The sequence below is a fragment of the Furipterus horrens genome, unplaced genomic scaffold (genome assembly GCF_987537825.1).
Source record: "Furipterus horrens unplaced genomic scaffold, mFurHor1.1.pri manual_scaffold_6, whole genome shotgun sequence".
Lineage (NCBI taxonomy): Eukaryota > Metazoa > Chordata > Mammalia > Chiroptera > Furipteridae > Furipterus > Furipterus horrens.
In genome coordinates, this window is record NW_028327176.1 from 185,469,082 (window position 1) to 185,488,512 (window position 19,431).

At 49.8% G+C, this 19,431-nt stretch overlaps 1 protein-coding gene across 1 annotated transcript in view; it reads left to right on the top strand.

Annotated features, from left to right (window-relative positions):
- TIAM2 (TIAM Rac1 associated GEF 2) overlaps positions 1-19,431 on the top strand; it is a 120,144-nt gene that overhangs the window by 98,370 nt on the left and 2,343 nt on the right. Inside the window, exons 15-25 of the mRNA XM_090280011.1 lie at positions 5,832-6,011; positions 8,490-8,558; positions 9,110-9,235; positions 10,042-10,150; positions 12,814-12,993; positions 14,618-14,736; positions 16,193-16,301; positions 16,904-16,962; positions 17,602-17,707; positions 18,575-18,662; positions 19,030-19,184. Of these exons, the coding sequence (XP_090136137.1) occupies positions 5,832-6,011; positions 8,490-8,558; positions 9,110-9,235; positions 10,042-10,150; positions 12,814-12,993; positions 14,618-14,736; positions 16,193-16,301; positions 16,904-16,962; positions 17,602-17,707; positions 18,575-18,662; positions 19,030-19,184 (1,300 nt within the window). The remainder of the gene's footprint in view (positions 1-5,831; positions 6,012-8,489; positions 8,559-9,109; positions 9,236-10,041; positions 10,151-12,813; positions 12,994-14,617; positions 14,737-16,192; positions 16,302-16,903; positions 16,963-17,601; positions 17,708-18,574; positions 18,663-19,029; positions 19,185-19,431) is intronic.

The window sequence follows — 19,431 nt, forward strand, 5'->3', positions numbered from 1 at the left end:
GCTCTCTGTTCTGTTCCATTGATCTGTATGTCTGTTTTTATGCCTGTACCAGGCTGTTTTTATTACCATGGCCTTTTAGTATAGTTTGATATCAGGTATTGTGATTCCTCCTGCTGTGTTCTTCTTCCTCAAGATTGCTGTGGCTATTCAGGGTCTTTTTTGATTCCACATAAATTTTTGAAATATTTGTTCTAGGTCTGTGATATATGCCATTGGTATTTTAATAGGGATTGCACTGAATCTATAAATTCCTTTGGGTATTTAGGTTAATCTTTACATTTCAGCTTAAAATAAGGACCCTCATCTGATGTGAGCTCACATTTAATTTTACAGTTTCCATGGGACTGTCTTTGGAGATAGAACTCTCTGGTCAAGAAAAGAAAAATTATGAGTGTTTCCTCGTTCTTTTTTGTATCATTTGGGTAAACAGAAAAAATTCATGCCATTTCTCTAGTTTCTTTTTATCCAGGGGTTTTATCAGTAAAAGTTGTGTCCCCCAAATATAAAAGTAATGATCTTGAATCTGTTTCTTTAACACCCGCCACCCCCTGTGAAGGTGCTGAATGCTCCTGCCCTCTCTTCCTCTCAGTCCACCGTCCTCTCCGCTGAGACCCCCTGCAGACTGGGCCTCGGCCTCTGGGCCCCGCCAGTCCCTCTGAGCGTGGAGCCGAGGTCAGCCCCGGACTTCGGACCTGGCAGCGACGGGCGGCTGGCCAGGCAGGACCGGACCCGCCCTTGTTCCGTGTGGTGGGTTCCCCTCCCCTGGGATCCAGCCTGTCGATGCCACTGAACCCTGGGAAGTCACTGAACCCCCCCTTGCTCCTCAGATGCCCTCCGATGGCCATATTTGGGGTAGTTGTAGATTTTTCTTTAAGTTAGAGACTTGAATGAAGTGCAGACTGAATTGAGAAGAAGTCCTTTGTACAGTTTCAGAGACTTTTTTTTTTATTATTACAATTTTACTGAGGGGCGCTCTTCTGACGTCACTGATTGGCTAGGCTGTGGCAGCTGACCCATCACCACCTTCTGACATGATTCATCGCGGCTTCCGGACGACGAACGGGCAGATTTGTGTGCCCAGTGTGAGCGCACGCTGCCCCAGCCGCGCCTTCCCGGGGCCCGGCTGTCCTTCAGGACAACTGGCCATTTGCCCAGAACCTATAGCTTGTTTTTTCTTTCTCCCCACATTCTTTTTAGGGATAGAAGAAGTAGTAAGAACCTAGTCCTTCTGTTTCCCCTGCTGTGAGGACACTGTGGACACTGTCCGCACTTGGATTTGTCCATGCCAAGGGCCAGTATAGAGACGGTGTGTCTGGTGGAGGGAAGAGGGCCGTGGTGGCAGCCCAGGGTCTGCCGGGTTCATCCCATGTTGTGATGTGACCAGTTGCCAGACAGTGGAGGGTGTCTTCCCTTTCAGGCCCGCATCTGGGTGAAGTCCGTCACCGATGTTCTCCCTGAAGGCAGCGTCCTTTGCCTCTAGGCCAGGGACTCAGAAGGAGAGCCCCCTGCAGATGCTCTCGTTAACCTGCCAGCGTTTCTCCGTGAGCTAGTCCCCCAAGTCATGCGGTCCTTTAAAACCTTTACTCATAGACCAGAAGTGTTTAGGGGGCCCAAGTAGTACAAACAGAGGCCTCTGACAGAACAGTGTGCAGTACCCATGGTCCCCGAATAAGGACCCGGTGGCAAAGTGAGCAGGAAAGACAGGCAGAGCTCAGCTGCTGGGAGGATTGAAAGGAGGTCGGGCTTCACCCCACCCTCTGCCAGACACCTGCCCTGTGGAGAGTGAGACAGAAGATGGCTCCTGTGCCACCGGGGTCCTGCCGATGCCTCATCGCCCCTCACCTGTCACGTCTGGGCCAGGATTAGATGCCGGCAAGTCTGTGAGGCCACCTCCCCCCCCGTGTCTGTCTGGCCAAGAGCAGGCACTCAACTAATGCGACTTCCCTCTCCTCCTTGACCCAGGTGGTAATTAGCGGGGCCACGTGATGGGACAGGCCACAGTGCTTCCCTCTCACCAGTAAGGAAATGGAAGGCTCAGAAGTGCATCTTGCCCAGGAGTCCATGCAGGACTGGGGGTAGAGCCGGGACTAGAACTTGGGACTTCTGAGTCTTGCCTGTGCTTTCCACCCTCCTCAGAACACACATGTCTGAAACTATCGCAACCCAGAGTCACAATTCCTAGAAATTGCCTGTCAGATCCACCCAGACTTCCACCCTGAACAAGTTCAGTGTTTATAACCATCACTAAGAATGGAGGATCTGAAACACAACAAGTGAGTCTTTCTCACCTGCCTCCTTTTGATCCTAAGTGATCCTCACCATGTCCCTAGACAACAGCGGACCCGTTCAGGGTGAGGACAGAGACTGTGTCGCCCTTCAGCACGTCAGTGCGGTACCTCCAAAGGGACATTTGCTATGAAAAATCTCACCTAACATCGACTCTTCCAAGTGAATCTTACCAGAAGTGTTTGCAAAATGAATTCTCGCGTTCTAAAATGGCAAGATACTTTATTTTTAAAATCTCGTTGTCTTAACACTGCATTGCTAGGTGTGATTTTTGACATCCCAGTGTGGCAAAACTGTCATCTCACCAGCTGCCATTTAACGTACGGTGCATTTTGTCAGATCTTATTTTATACAATATATGTCAGTTTAATATAGATTCTATAGCTCTGGGGACTATTTTTCAGGATTGCAAAATCATGTTGTCTGAGATTGTGGTGCAAAATACGAGTATAGAGATTTCAAATAAGTGAGTTTGGAGGCTGAGTGTTATTATCTTGGACTGTTTTGCTCACCTAGTGGAGGGCCAGACCCGAATACCAGGGTCACAGGTATGGTTCCGTCTGCTTCCTCGTGTCTTATGAGCTCAGTCCACACACCTGTTACCTGGCCATCCTTCGGTGCAGACCCTGGGGACAGGGTGATCTGGCTGGAGAGAGCACCACTCCTGGGAGACCCGAGAAGAATGTTTGCTGTGCTGATGGGTAGACCAGTTGTTCTCACTTGGGCCCCATATGAGCATCACTTGGGGAATTTAAAAAATGCTCATACCTGGGACCCCAGAGATTCTGATTCAGTTGGTCCACGCATGTGTACTTAAAAAAGAAAAAAAAAAAGTTATTTTTAGAGAGAGGTAAAGGGGGAGAGAAACATTGACGTGTTAAGAGAAACATCAGTTGGCTGCCTCTTGCATGTCCCCAACAGGGGATCTGGCCTGCAACCAGGAATGTGCCCTGACTGGGAATCAAAGCTGGGGCCTTCCGGTTTGCAGGCCAGCACTCAACCCACTGAGCCACACCAGCCAGGGCAGGGCATGTGCCCTTCTTGAAGCTCCCAAAGCCAGTGTGTGGTCAGGGTTGAATCATCCCCTGGAGGAGGACAGGATTCGGAGTGGATTATTACATTACCTGGTGCTCCGTTAGGGTGCTCACATCCTGGAAGAGAAGGAGGCTGCCTTTTGGCTATGCCCTCCCCACCCTGCTTTGGCTTCTGCTGCAAATCATAGGCTTCCAGGGCACAACTGAACAGTGTTGGGATTTCTTGAATGATGACTCGTAAGATTTGATTGTTTTCAGCATGATGAGACATTTTGATAGATCAATTTGCATTGTTTGGTGTTCTCTTATTCTTTGAGAGTGTACCCAGAATGAACATCTTCTGACAGGCATTGCCAGAAATATGCTTGTGTTCATAGTTGAGGACAAAACCCTAGTGGATAATGTGTGTGTCCAAGGAGAATCATTGGTACACACACGTTTGAACTTTTGGATAAGTAAATTCTATTATATGTGTTTATATGTCTAGTTGGAGGGCTAAGTACCTGTATTGTGGTTGGTCTAAATTTTGTACCAAGGTTAGTGTGAAAATAAAAGAGAAGCAATTATATTTAAAGAACCCCAGGGCCCGGAAGGTTCTCCTTTTCATCCCGCGTCCGGCTCCTTACCGAGTTCATTCTTCCATTGCACCTTTGGCTTGTTCTGTAGGGTTCTCCCTTGGAACACAGGCCTGCCAGACCACTTCTTCACGGAAGCCTTCCAAAGGGATGCTCCACTCATGAATGCGTGTTCCGCTCCTCATTTGCTCCACACGAGCTCGTGTGGGTTTCCTGGCTGCCTGGCATGTCATCGCTCCCCTTGCAGAAACTGGCTGTTTCTCTGGAGACCGAGCAGGCTCTCAGCTGGTCCCCATCCCACTGAACTGAAAAGATGAGCCCAGAAGATCAGTGTTGAGTTTTAGTGCTGATGTCTGTTCCCGTCCGTTGGGGACACTGTTGTGGAGGGCAGGTAGGACAGAGAGGGAGAGACGAAGCGAGGGCAAATGCGTTCTGCTTTCTCTTTGAGGAACTTGAATTTGTTAGGAGACTGCTTTTGTAACAAGCATGTGTCAGGCCACCGAAGGTGACCGGTGCCCCTGTGGATGCTGTTAATGTTCTGAAATAACCAAGCAAAGAAGATGAATTAAATGAGTATTAGGAGGTACTCAACCCTAGACAGAGTGACAGAGATCAGGCAGGAAGGCCCTTAAACCGGAGAGTGTTGGCTGAGAGACTAAGTGGTCAAAGTAGCTGGCCGTTAGTCATTTGCATCAGGACGAAGCTGCTCTGTGAGTCAGCAGTATTCAGTGCAGCAGAGATGAAGCGAAGACTCACTGTGAGCCAGCCACTGAGATGGGCCCTTGGGGGGGGGGGGGGGCGGTGACGAAGAGAGGCATGGCCCTGCCCGTCACAGGCATACGTACAGACTGGCAGGCGCTAAGATGGGCTGGGTAGAGTGGAAAGAAAGGGAAATAAAAGACATTTTAAATGGAATCTGATGGTGCTCCAGGCACCATGTAAGCAGATAGGCGACCACTTGGGACCCGGTACCACCAGCCTCAGGGAGGAGGGTGCAGACAGTTCTCCCGGAGAAGGCGTGGCCACACTGTGCGTGAGTCTAACTAGGAACATGCACTGAAGGTTGTTAGCTACACCCCCCCCCCCCAAGACAGCCCTGCTCTTTTTTGCCTCTTAGTCTGTGTGATTCTGTTCCCACTCCTTGGAATGAGACTATCCCCTTCCTCCGGCCCCTGGGTCTGGCCCATGGCTGCTTACTGCCGAGGACCAGCTCAAGGGTCCCCTCTTGGGGGTTTCCCGCAGGACCTGTTCATCCCTCTCTCCAGTCCTCAGCAGGCTTTGCTGTGTCTTCTGCTCCCTGTCTGTGTCCCCATGGCCCTCTCTCCCGTGGGTCTCTTTCTCTCCTCCCATTTCTAGCTTCTACAACAGCTCAACTTTTGCACTCAACTCTGCCCCTTGGTGCAAGATTGCAGAGCGAAACGGGTGGATTTGAGAGCAGACCTTGGAGTCCACTGTGGACGGCTCTGGTGCCACGCCATGTCTGGGTCTCGCAGGGCTGTTCTGTATGGGAGACTGAGCTGTGTCAAGCCCACCACCGAGGGGACAGAGGGGACTCCCTGGGGCTGTCTCTTACTGGGCCTGTAGTGAGCCGGAACCATGATTTCAGAGCAGCCTCGACAGGATTGCGGAGGCTGAGCCCTGGGCCACCTTCTGTAGTCTCAGTGCTAAAGAAGCATCTGCGCAGCGGCCCTCTTAGCAATGAAGGAGCACCCGGTGTAGACACCGAAGGAGCGTAAGCTGGCACCTTCCCTACCGGCACCTTACCTGATTGGGTGGTTGTGGCAGATGCGACCATTTGCCCTGGATCATGGATACTCCCCTGTGAGATCCCTCCAAGGGTGCCGGGCAAAGGTGCAGGCTGCCTGTGTCCTTGGCGGGCGGTGGTGACAACGGAGAGCGTCCTGTACATTCTTTCCCACCTCCTGTCACCCCTCAGAGTGCTGAGCAGATCGTGGAGCTGTGCCGGAGTTTTAACGACACGCAGACCAACGGCATGGAAGGACCGAGGGGGAGCCAGGACCCGCCCCCGAGGCCCCTGGCCCGCCCCCTGTCTGAGGCCGAGCGCCTCCGCAAGGTCATCCAAGAGCTGCTGGACACCGAGAAATCCTACGTGAAGGTAACGAAGGTGCTGTGGGCTCTGCCCCGCTCTCCCTTCCTGTCGGTGATGGCCCGTGGCACCGCGGCGGGGGCCCCGGATCAGGCGTCTCCCCCGGGGCCCCACCGAGCACAAGGCCGGTGCCTGCCCCTTAAATAAGCGAATTGCTGCAGAAGACCGAGTGAGGCTGAGGGTGGAAATGCTTGCAGGACTTTGAAAAAATTAGATTCTCGGCTCATTTTGTTACCAAGGTAGCTTTCACTATGGAAACAGATGTTCCCGTTTGTCATTTGCAATCTGTGGGAAGGGAGTCGGTGCTGGAAGGGGATGTGGATCACTTTAGGTGATGAGGAAGGAGGGTACAACTTGTTTACAAGTGACAGCTGAGGCGGGCCCCAGGCCTGCCAGACCCTGCCGGAGGGTGGTCAGTGCAGGACACGGTCCCACAACTGATCTAATGTCATCACACGGGTGTTCACACACAGTCATAGGGGTGGTTCCGAACATCTTCAGAGCCCAAAGAATTCAATTATTTGCCTTGGAGGCTCCCAGCTAGTGTTTAAGAAACGTTCTATGAAGAACACAGGAGCCTGGGAAGACAGTTATTTTGCGTTAAGCACTTGCTGAAGCTTTGGGGCTATATTAAGCTCTCTTGGTTGGCCAATTGCTGAACACAGCGCGGCACAGGGTGCCAGGCTCGGCATCCAGGCGTGTGCGCTGCCCCGGTCTGCCCACATGGTGGGGGGCAGTCCCCTGCAGCGCTCCCCTCTGGGCTATGAGACTGGTGTGCCCTTGGCCTTGAACTAAACCTTGGGATGCACACACACACGCCTATTACCTCCTGTCTCTGCAAGACAGACCTGACCTTCACTTTCTGTTAATGTCACTATCATTTCATCTGGACCTGACCGAAGGCCTTATACACAGATAGCTCCGGAGAACTACCCAAATCCCCTTCTCTTGGTCCCACGGGGGAGAAAGGAAAGGTGTAGAGATGATATTTTCATTTCATTTCCCATTACATCTGGTCTTGCATCTATTGTGGGGAGAAGAAAATCCAGGGGGTTCTGTGCGCTGCGAGTGTGTGAGGTTTCCCAGCCTTCCTGTCACCTGGAGGATGGTCACTGAGCCCAAGTCCCTTTTTATGGGTGTGGTTGCATTTTACTGTGAGGTCACTTGGCACAGGGAGGGCCGCTTCTTCATGATGCTGAGCGACTAGGGTTGGGTCTGACGGGGGAGTGGACAGAAATGACCCTACTCTACAAGAAACCTGCACTTTGTTTCCTTAGGCCCCCAGTGTCGCAGCTCCGTGGCCCCCGCGGGTCAGCGCAGAGTGCGCTCGGTGTGTAAGTCCCCCTGAGCAGCATTAGCCGGCACGAGGAATGACAACAGCCTGTCACTGTCTCTGACGAAATAACCAGCACCTGGTGTCTCTTGTGATTCACACACACATCCGCCTTACTGTGTTTAGTCCTTTTGGTGGCTGACATTTAACATGGAATTTTACTTGTTCCTTCATCTAACCTGGATCTCTGCATGCGACTTGGAAATGTCGACCTCTGTGTGTCCCTGAGTTAGGACTCAGTCACCCCCACGCCTCCACCCCCCCACCCCACGGCTGGGAAGCAGCTGCTGAGGGACGTGGGAGCGAAGGCAGGGCTGGGAGATTTCACCAGGAGCCAGAAGGCACCACGGGCCTGTGCACTTGCTCCCCGGGCCTGGGGCGGGGCTCTGGAGACCCCAGGCTTTACAGCTAGGACTCCCCTGCTGGAAACAGGGGAGGCAGAGGAGCTGCCTTCACAGCCAACGACCCCTGGTACTTCAGCATCCAAAATTCTTCTGAATGAATGAAACAAGAAAAGGAAATCTTTTCTATCACTGAATTACCTCCCGGCTTTGGCTTCAAATTATTAAATAAAAATGCCTTTTATTTAAAAGAGTTCTGTGAATACAGCCAACTCCCACTGTTCTAGGCTGCGGGGGCCCTGCTGACTGGACGTGGACCTAGGGCCCAGCTCGTACACTACGAGACTGCTAGCGTTTGCCATTTCCCCTTGCATTTGAATATGGGACTTGGAAATTCTGTTATTGCTTCCACCCCGAAGTGGAAGACCTGCGCAGATCTGGTCGTGCCCCTCCTAGCTCCACTCTGAGCTGTCCCCGTGCTCCCTGAGGCAGAGGAGGGACCTGGATCAGCCAGCAGGAGGTCCTGGCTGACAGTACCTAGGCAGAACTCAGCTGCCTGCAGGGAGACGCGGGCTCCTGCTGCAGTGGGTGGGCAGGCTCTCAAGAAAACTGTGCAGTCCCGCTGCTGAACGCGTTGTGGTTTTAATCTCTTTGAATGAGGTGAGCAGTCATAACCACTTTTAGGGTCAAGAGTTTCAACGAGACATGAACTTCATCATTTCTAATGCGAGCCTGGAGCAGGGGCCAGGGTTGCTGGAGACTTTCGGGTCTGTTAGAGGCTTATGTAGTGAACGCTCTGTTTGTGTCTTTTAGGATCTGAGCTGCCTCTTTGAATTATACTTGGAGCCACTTCAGAATGAGACCTTTCTTACCCAGGATGAGGTAATCACATTCCCTCTGTCCCTTAAGCCATAGGCTAGTCTCTGTTTGCCCTTCAGCGGACCTCCGTGGAGGTTATATCTACTGATCTTCAAAGAACATGCGAGACGTAAGGGTCTTCAGAGAGGCCCATGCGTGGCCTCTTCCACAGCCATGAGTGTGGCCTCTGGCATGAAGCCAGGCAGCTCGAGTTCACACACGCAGGACGGTCCTGCCCTTTCTGTAGAAGGCGTGACCAACAATTACTTTTGAATGCGTGACATTTCAAGGTTAAATCACAGGAATTAGTTCCTCTCTCCTGACTTACATTTCCCCCGATTTGAATTCTGAAAATTTTACATCCACTGAAAAACTTATTTTAGAATTGTGGGGACCCGTGCTGTAAATTCTCTGTGTAGAAACTACACCCCGTAATGAATATGCTGTCTTCATTAAAGGACTTACTTCCGCCTGCTTCTTGGCAAATGACTCGTGGCTTCGCTGTGCCACTGAGAGAGAGGGGTCTGCATCTCTATTGCTAACACCCTCTTTTCAAATCCCGATTTTTCACATAGATGGAGTCACTTTTTGGGAGTTTGCCAGAGATGCTTGAATTTCAAAAGGTGTTTCTGGAGACTCTGGAGGATGGGATTTCAGCCTCATCTGACTTTAACATACTGGAAACCCCCTCGCAGTTCAGAGTAAGTATTTTCGGCTTCGGCTTAAAGCAAAGCGTGGTGGATACAGCGCAGAAGTCTCCCTTGAAAAAGAAACTGGTCCCTGGATTACAGATGAGAAAAACCGAGTGCATTCATTGCACCGTGTCCTCTGGCAGGTGGTACAAGGAGGGTACGTGTCTGTCTGAGAGTCAGTGCTCAGGTGACCGGGGGTCTGTGCGGCATGGCTGCTCTGGCACGTGCCCGGGTGGTGGCTGCTGCCTGCTTTCACTCATGTCCGCGGAAGGGGGTGCAGGGCAGTGCTCCTGCTTCTTTGTCTCCATGGTCACATGACCCTGGGATGAAGACATAGGCCAGTTCTGAGGGCTTGTCTCCTACGGAGCCCTGTCTCCTGCGTGAGCACCGGCGCCTGGCACGGAGCCCCTCCAGGGAAGGCAAAGCAGAAGGCGGTTCACAGGAGGGGCCCAGGAAGTACACAGACAGCATTCTTCATCCCAAGGAAAGCCCAGTCAGCTCCATTCATTAGCCCCTCAGCTTGTGGATAACCCACCTTATCAGGTGTGTTTTTAGAGAACTTTTTCTTGTCCTTTGATTGCTCCTCTGCCAGAAAGTTCTCCATCAGATTCCAGACCTGCTGGGGAATGCCTGGCCTCTTCTCCATCCGCTGTCCCCCCAGGGCAGTCTGTGGCTTATTTTAGTCCATGACTCCCCGAGGCAGGAGTGCTCTGAAGGGCAAGTGCCCCGGAGACACCAAAGCCATCAAATGCCACGCCAGGGCCAGCAGCCCCTGACTAGACCTCCTCTGACCTGACTTCTCCCTCCCCTTCTAGAAATTGCTGTTTTCCTTGGGAGGCTCGTTCCTTTATTATGCCGACCACTTCAAGCTGTACAGCGGATTCTGTGCTAATCACATTAAAGTACAGAAGGTTCTGGAGCGAGGTAAGGTGCTCCTAAAAAATACAAAAAACAAAACAAAAAAAAAAAAAACTGTGCTTTCTGTATTTTTAATGGCCAGCAAAGAATAAATGTATATTTACCAAGTAGGAAGAAGTGCAATTTTAATGGATCATGTTCCAATTTTGACCTCGAAACTGACTGATATTAAAGGGAAAGGTTTGGATTTCAATCTGTTGGTGAAAGTGAAGCTGTGTCCTAGGAGCAGTGATGTTGCTTTGCCGTGTGTCCCTTCACTGTTACGTTACATCCGGATTCTTTGTCACCAAGTTCCTTGATCTAAAAAACTTAGAACCATAAGCCCTGGGATGGGGGTAGAAGACATACACTGTTATCTTTCTTTCTAGTTACCGTTATTCTTAAGCCTGAGAAATCATTGCAAACAACCACCGTCAAGCTCACAAGGAGTGAGTTAACTAAAATTAAAACCTCTCTGATAGAACTGGGGGAAAATGCCCATTTATTTGAGCTCGTATCTGGTCACTGAAGTACCTCTCGTTCCTCCACACTTTTATCTTTGTATGTTATTTGATTGGCTTGAATGGAAGGCTTTTACTTTCTTAAGTCCAAGTAGACCTGGGGGGTCAAGCCTCACCCCTCTTTTCCTTCAACCAACTGCAGACCTGACCCCGTGGAGCCGAGAGCTGCCTGAGCCGTGGGCTCTGGATTACAGCGGGGCAGCTGTGGGCAGACAGCCAGCACATCGATGGCGTGGGCATTCAGTAGTGGGCAAGCCGGCCCGTCCAGCCCGGAAAGTGTAGTCAAAGATTTGATGACAACATTGACCTTCTTCAGGGGCGGAAGTATCAGAGGGAGTCTCCATCGCTGCATCGTAACATTGATGTTCAGTCTATTCCGGCCATGCTAGTAACCCAGGCATGTGTAACTGAGGCTCTTCTGTTTCTGAAGGCTTCTTTCACTCCCTGCAGACCTCTTTAGGTGCGAGATGAGCATTCTCACCTGTCCCTCTCAGAGGATATTTTCCATTATTTGGAATTCTCACTTCTGGTAGCAGACACAAGAGAAGGACACGCCAGTGATGCAGGCCCAGGACTTGAGCCCCAAGGGCTACGAGCAGCAGTAATCCAGTCCTCATGGAGAGCATCAAACAGATCCAGGTCCTCAGGAGTCCCCTTCTGCTTGGCTCCACAGTGGCGAACATCGTATGAAAACACATGTAATCCTGTTTAGGTTCACCTGAACTGTCCCCAGGAAAGGTCACCAGGCTACCCGTATTCTCTTAAGTGTTCTTGGAAATAAGATACAAACCTACCGAAGCTTGAACCGTTAAAATGTCATGAATGTCCAGGATAAAAATGACTTCCCCTAGGATGTGAACGCCTTCTTTGGAGTCCAGGATAGCCTCCTATGGTCCGTTCCTGTGATGATGTGCCACCTCTCTAGAGGCCAGGGAATAGGAGCTCTCATGTGTGACGAGGGCAAATGGTGGAGGGTTCTGTATTTGAATCCTTTTAGCTGTGTCCGCAGGGTATTAGCAGCCAAGCTCATTCCACGCCTCTTCTTCTGTCATCAGATGCTTTTTAACAGCATTGTCAGGATTCAGCGTTTGTTCTTCGATGTCATTTTCTTGAAACCAGGGGAAGGTCTCCTGGGACTTGATGGTTTATCCTGACACTGGGCGTGTGTTTAACCAGCGCCACTGACTCAGTTCTGCCATGTGGGGAAAATGCAGAATGAGGCTCAAGTTTAAAAATAGAGCCTTGCCCTGGCTGCTGTGGCTCAGTGGACTGAGCACCAGCCTGCGAGCCAAGTGTCTCTGGTTCGATTCCCAGTCAGGGCACATGCCTGGGTTGTGGGCCAGGTCCCCAGTTGGGGGTGCTCAAGAGGCAACCCCACACTGATGTTTCTCTCCATCTCTCTCTGCCTCTGCCACTGATTTTGCCTTTGTAACAAAACCCCAAAAGAAGGGTATCTCTTCTTTCAAACTGGCTGAATTCTAAACAGCTGGCCAACCCTGCAGGTGGTATCCAAAGCTGCAGTTGGTGTACCCACTGGTACTCCCAAAGCCAAGGGCAGGCAGATCCTGGGTGTGCCCTTCATGACGTGGGATGTGGAACACAGAGGCAGTCCTCCCTGCCCAGATGGTCTGGATGTTACATCCAGTGGCAGGTTGAGATTGCGTGGAGCTAGGAGGGGGTGAAGGCTGTAGGGCTCAGCAACTTATTTTAAAGGAAAAAAAGATAATTGCTTTATGAATAGCTCTTAAGTGCATAGCGTAGGTAACAATCTGTGCTCAGGCACTGGAGAAACTACTGGTTTATTTTACTCTATGAATCTTTTGGGGGTTATGGTGTAAGAGTTGGGTAATGTTGTGTGGCTTTAGGATCATTGGGATCCCACTCTTTAGGTACCTGCAACCATCTCTCCCATGGGTCGGTGTTCTTCGTTGGTGTGTGGACGGGGTTATTCTCACAGCCTTGTAAGCTCCCGTTGCCTGAGGGGCTTATCCCAGCTCTGATGCTGAATCCATGTTAACAGCTGGGTGCCTCACGCACTGATGCGCTGGGCATGTTATTCATGAATGGCGTGAAAAAGACTATAGGCCTGGGTGATGTGGGACTAAATGAAGTAGCAGTGCATTCACCCTACTGTGCTCTTCTAAGCGTCTTTTATCCATGCACTTGTAGCTAAAACTGACACCGCCTTCAAGGCTTTCCTGGATGACCGGAACCCCACCAAGCAGCACTCCTCCACGCTGGAGTCCTACCTCATCAAGCCTGTGCAGCGGGTGCTCAAGTACCCCCTGCTGCTCAGGGAGCTGGTGTCCCTGACGGACCACGACAGCGAGGAGCACTACCACCTGACAGGTAAGCCCAGGGTGGGGCCTGGCTTGTCACGGGGCTGCGGGCTGATGCGTCGTATTCTCAGACATGTCCCAGGACGGCTGCGGTTCATCTTCGATATGATCTTAATATTTGATAAAAGCTAGATCTGTATGGCTGTCCCTTGAGATGGGCCCACCTGGAGGCATGATTCTGTTTCCATTTCTAAAAGGAGGTCCTTTAAGCCCAGTGATCTGAAACGGATTAAATCAGGTCACTTGTTAGCCGACAGTGCTCTGACAGCTGAAAATATCAGGCCTGTTTCCCATCTCTGTGAAGTTCCGTGGCATTTGCCGCACAAAATGCTGCTGATCAAATATGTTGGGAGCGGCTCCACCTTGTGGAAATCTCCAGGCAGAGCAGGCAGAGTATGACTTGGAAACCATACTCCTAACGACGGATTATTCTCCCGAGACAATGCCGATGTGTCTTCTCGTCACCTCGGACATTATTGGCCTGAGACGTGCTTTGTCCAGGACACACAACTCCTCAGTTTGGTGGTAAGCAGAGGATCCCCTGAAGAGATGCCACCTTGGGTTAGAGAGAAATAGGGATTGATCTCCCCACGTCAACCCTAGGAGGTCCAGCTAGGCTGTATGTGATAAAACACCTGGCGACTGAAACACTTAATAAGTGCTACTTTTCCTGGGTAATAAACACTGAGAAGAGTGTCAATTAAACTGGCTTTGTTTTTTTAATATGCTTTATTGATTATGCTTAAACTGGCTTCTTACTGTGACAAACACTTTTATATCCTAAGTAACAAGGACAAAATATTACTTGTATGAAAGTCAAATTCTGTAAGAAATTGATACAAATTATGATTAATGTTCTAAATAATGTGTGTGAGGTTCATTTTGCATCACGATGATCTTTACAAGGGTTGTGTTGAAAGTACTGTATTGCAAACCTCCCTCCAGATTGAATCAAATGTTGAGTCAGGAGAACAAAGTATGAGGTGACCCGAAATTCTGTTTTTGAACTTTGACAAAATCATCTTGTCCCTCACTGTCCTGTGTTAAAAGTTATAAATAAACGCCATGCATAAAGGCAGGTGCTTTCTCTGGCAATTCAGCGTTGACAGAGACATTTGTGAGTTCTTGGTAGAAATTGTTATGGATCACAATTCCAGTAACTGGTGCAGGAGGAGAGGCAAACTTTAACCGTGGGTGCCCTGTGGCCAGTCTTGGGTTTCAGGACTGGCTCCACTCCTGATTTCTCTCTGTGGAAGTCTGGCACCTCAGTTTTCTCATCTGTGAAATGGGACTGATCACAGTTCCTAGCGCCATCACGTGGTTGTGGGGACTAAATGAGATGATTCACATCAGTTACCCATCATAGTACGTGCCCAACAGAAAGTGCCCAACTAATGGGGTAGCTGTGTTTATGAGGGATACTCTTACTTCCTTTTCCACTTCCTTATCTCAAAGAGAATCTGAGTTGGAAGGCAATTCTAGATTATAATGGGCTGTTTGAATCAACCATGAGTAATGCTGCTGTAAGGACTGGTCTTGAACCCTGGCTTAAATCTTGAGCTCTTTCAGTTCTGCTCTTGGGGGATTTGAGACAAGCAAGGATTAGAAAAGAAATGTGACTTCACGTTTTGCAGAAGCACTAAAAGCAATGGAAAAGGTGGCAAGCCACATCAACGAGATGCAGAAGATCTACGAGGATTACGGGACCGTGTTTGACCAGCTGGTGGCCGACCAGAGCGGGACAGAGAAGGAGGTCAGTGGACTTCTGCCTTCCGGGGCTCCGTGTGCTCACCGGCTCTGTGGGTGACGTCCGCTCTAGGCCACCCTGGGCCACCCTCTTAGGGCTTTCCTGGAGGAGAAATTGCCTGCAATTCTCATTTGGATCCTAATGCTTGTAATAAGCCAGCCACACAGTTTAGGTAGAAACAAAACAAATTCATTACATTGGTTTGAAAATGTAACTTTACGTCATGTTCACACTGTACAGAGGAGAAAAGAAAGGTCACTGACCTTCTCCTCTTTTCTCGGGGGAGGGGGTACAGGAGGTGGGAATATCCCAGAGGCGAGGACCAGTGTGGACAGCTGGCGCGGGCAGAGATGGGATGAATGGAGGAAGAGGAGGCCAGCCCATGGAGAGAACCTGGGGCTTTTCTCTTTCATTTTTTTCTTCTTTAGCATGAAATATTGGTGGCTACCTCCTGACTTACAAAAGTAGTTTAAGTGGAGTTTGACAATTTCTATTTTTTTTTCCAGCTGATTACTAAATTTTAGAATCTTGAGCTTTTCAAGTCTACGTATAAGAAGCAATGTCGTTTAAGTAGAGAAAAGGCGAGAACAGAAAACAGCTGGAGTTTAATTTTTTATCACAGTCAGCTTCAATGCTGGTACTTTATTAGCAGGCCTAGTGTAGTTTATGGATTAGAGATGGTAACTGTACTAGTTCCTGCGGAAATGTTAACAAAGGCACTTTGGGTGAACCTTGACACCGGTGGAATTTGTGCTGTGGTTGAGAGGCATGTCTTACCCATATTTTGCAGTCAGCCTCGGTTCTCGAACAATCTGATTCTCGAATAATTCAGTTTTCAACCAAGTTGTTCGTGGAAAGAACATCACGATTCTCTACCCAATATCCCTTTCATGCTGATACCTGTACGATCAGTCACGCAATAAACAAAGGAGATTTGGTTTTTGAACCAATTGCTTCTTGAACAGTTTCCCTGAATGAATTAAGTTTGAAAACAGAGGTTCCCCTGTATGTGCATTGAAGCAAAACGCCTTCACATTTGTTATGTTCTGAACAGCTGGACGCTTAGCTTGAGTTTTCCGAACCTCCACTCCTTGCCCTGGCCGGGGTGGTTCAGTGGGTTGGAGTGTCGTCCCGTAGCCCAAAGGCTGCAGGGTCAGTTCCCAGTCAGGGCGCGTGCCATCCGTGGTCCAGGGCCGTGTGTGAGGCGACCCATCGATGCTTCACTCTTGCATTCATGCTTCTCCTTTTCCATCGCCCCCTTTTTGTAGGTGAGGATAAAAACAAAAACAAAAACAAAAAAACGATAAAAGAAACCCTCCGCTATTTAAGGCCCCATGTTTACAGGGGCCTGAAAAGTCAAACTGAATGTACTTGCATGCTAAAAAAGACCGTGTACCTCTGATTCACCCTCCAACATGCAGCGACCCCGGGGGTTTCCCCGTCTCCCTACCCTGTCTTTCAGGTCACGGAACTTTCCATGGGGGAGCTCCTGATGCACTCCACAGTTTCCTGGTTGAACCCGTTCCTGTCTCTAGGCAAAGCCAGAAAGGACCTTGAGCTCACGGTATTTGGTTAGTATTCCTTTCCCAGGACTGTTAACCGGGAGAGGCTGCTCATAACGAAGCACTTACTACACCCACCAGTGCAGCTGACTCCCGACTTCCTGAAGAAATCATTGTTTGACCTAACGATTTAAAACTCCATTACCTTGTTCTTGCATGCTCATGGCCTTGTTCCCCTGTCTGCCGCTTGGCTTAGTGCTTCTCCCCAAGTGTTACTGGATAAGCGCTCCCAAGGCTCTCCTGAAACATGCTGACTTAACAGTTTGCTGCACTTAAAAGTGTCCTAAATTCTCACCGAGAGCCGGCACAGGGAGTGCAGACATGTTTTGTCCCCGAGACCAACGCCATGTCCTCAGGCTTCAGTGAAACAAAACCATAGTTTTTTTAATGTGCCAAGACCTACTTTAGATAACAGCTTTTAAATAAGCAGGTACTTCTGCATAATTCCAGTATGAACACAAGTACTGCTTGTTCACGCAGGTGCTGGCACAGTGAGATCTTGGAGGTTCATAAGTTTGAAGAGCTTTGTGCTATTAAAACATTCAGCCCTAGTCCGACCATGTCAGAGTTTGTAGAAAATAATGAAAGACTTTCTCTTTTCTTTTCTTTAGTTTTTAAGAGAGCCGTCATATTGGTTTATAAAGAAAACTGCAAACTGAAAAAGAAACTGGTAAGACAATTAACTGTAATCAAAGCTACTCTTTCATGCTGTATTTTCCTATCAATGTTGAACCGAGAGGCCAGCTAAGAGCCTGGGCATCACTAACCGACTGTGCTTATTCCCAGGGTAATAACCTAATCAAGTATCTGGGTGTTTCCTATTCTCCCCACAAAAGAAGTCTTTTCCAGGAAGATGTAGACAAATACCCATGGTTGGCCTACATAGAAAATCAGCTCTTATGTCTCTGAAAATGGTCCAGGCTTGCTCCATACACATGAGAGTCTGTGTAACTTTGGTGTGTTTTCAGATGACTTTTACCTTGACAAAAAAAAAAAAAAAAAAAAAAAGAAATAGAAAAGCTAGCTGTGGAAACTAGAAGCCATCAGTTTACCATTCAGAGGTAATGTGAGGACACAGAAGGCTTGGTTGTTCTTCTTGGCACCCTAAAACTCTCTGCTCCCCAAACCGTGACTCCGCCCAGTCCCCGCCCAGTCTGGGAGCCCCCGGAGAACTGGGAGCGCGCCTGAGCTCCTTCCTGCACCCCAAGCACCCGCACTGCACAGGGGAACTGCAGGCGTCCACGCTGGGCGCGCACACCCCTGGGTGAGGGCTTGCTTTAACCCTTTCCCTGGGGACCTCCCATTACAGCCCTCCAACGCCCGGCCCGCGCACAGCTCTGCTGACTGGGACCCATTTAAGTTTCGCTGGCTGATCCCCATATCTGCGCTTCAAGTCCGACTGGGGAACACGGCAGGTAACCGTTTCCTGTGGTACAGCACCAGAAAACTCCTTTTAGGAGGCTTATTTGGATTGTGGAAGGAACGTAAGACAGAACCTTAGGGATCATCTTTGATGTTTTAGAGACAAGGAAGACGAGGATGTTGCCTCATAGACTTTTGAAGAGTAAATGCCAGTGGCTGGCTTTTCTTAGCCAGATACTTTTCTCGTGTCCTTATTTTTACTATCAATACTTTTTTCAGCATTTTTCTTCCTAATATCCTTGATATCCTAAGATTTGTTACAAGAAACAAAGGTCCACCAATTTACATTTTTACAAATTTAGATATACCAGAAAATTCTTCAACGATTAAGCAGGACCGTGTAAATGATGTAAAAACAAGGAAAAAACCTTTGACCCTCTAAAACATTGAGAAACCCGTCAACCTCTCTGTTGATGGAAAGGACCACCAGGCAGTGACCTTCTGGGCCTGTTTAATTTTTGTCGGGGTGATTATGCTTCCCAGAACAGGGCTGAATTCGGGGTTGGCCTCTTGCACCCCAGGAACCCGAGTACTTTCCACGTACTGTTCCTTCCAAGGAACGGGGTTGAAAACAAGGCCCATTGGACCTCTTCCCTGGGGACATGGAACCCAGGGGGAGGGAGGAAGCACTACAATGGATGGCAAACTTTAGCAGGAAAGGTAAAAAGTAACTAAAAAATATTTAATGTTTTGTAAGTACTTGCAGAAGTCACACACAGAAATGAACCGCGGGATGAGAATCAGGGCTGGGAGTATCTGGTGTTTTCCGAAGTGACTAAATGATAGAGTTTCCCATTTCCCAAGTTCTCCCCAGCCTCTTTGACACAGCTGGGCACTGGCTTCTCTCGCCTTTCACACAGGGACAGAAAACAATTCCATATGGGAGCTGATCCACACCAAGTCAGAGACAGAGGGGCGGCCCGAGACCACCTTCCAGCTGTGCTGCAGGTATCACTGACTCAAAGATGGGAGACGTGGGAATAAGGTAGAATGAGGTGCTCTTACAAAGGGGGTTTATCTTAGCGCCCCCCCTGAATCTTGACGACTTAGGGATCACTCCCACCACCCCAAAGGGCATCTGTGGCTCTAGTACAGAATACACTGGTTAACACGGTGCCCCCATCCTAGTGCTCCAGGGACTTCAGTTCTCACTTCTTTTGTGAGGACACCAAGGCACACAGGGGTTGGTGACTTGCTGCCAGTCTGTCCTGAGAGCGGGAATGGGCCACAGGAGCACCAGGGTACAGGGACGCGAAGCACAATGACACTGGACGCTGATGCAGTTTTCCTCTCCTTCCCCGCCCGCGCCCCCCAGCGACAGTGAAAGCAAAACCAGCATCGTCAAGGTGATTCGGTCTATTCTGAGGGAGAACTTCAGGCGCCACATCAAGAGTGAGTTTCCCCTGGAGAAGACGTGCAAGGATCGCCTGGTGCCCCTTAAGAACCGTGTCCCCGTTTCAGCCAAATTAGGTGAGAGCTTTGCGAGCCTGCTGTGGCTTCACCAGAACTCTGAGCTTCTCCAAAGGGAGACATGCTCTTGTAGGACAGCGGCAAGTCCGCACTTGGCAAGTTATCGGGCGGAACTGTAAGCTCTAAACCAGACCCCCACGTGCACAGGGGTGCGAGACGGTAGTGGGAACCAGAGGCGGGTTTAACGGCGGGTGCACCAGGCATGTGCCCTGGGCCCCAACTGCTGAAGGGCCCCGCAAAACCATGT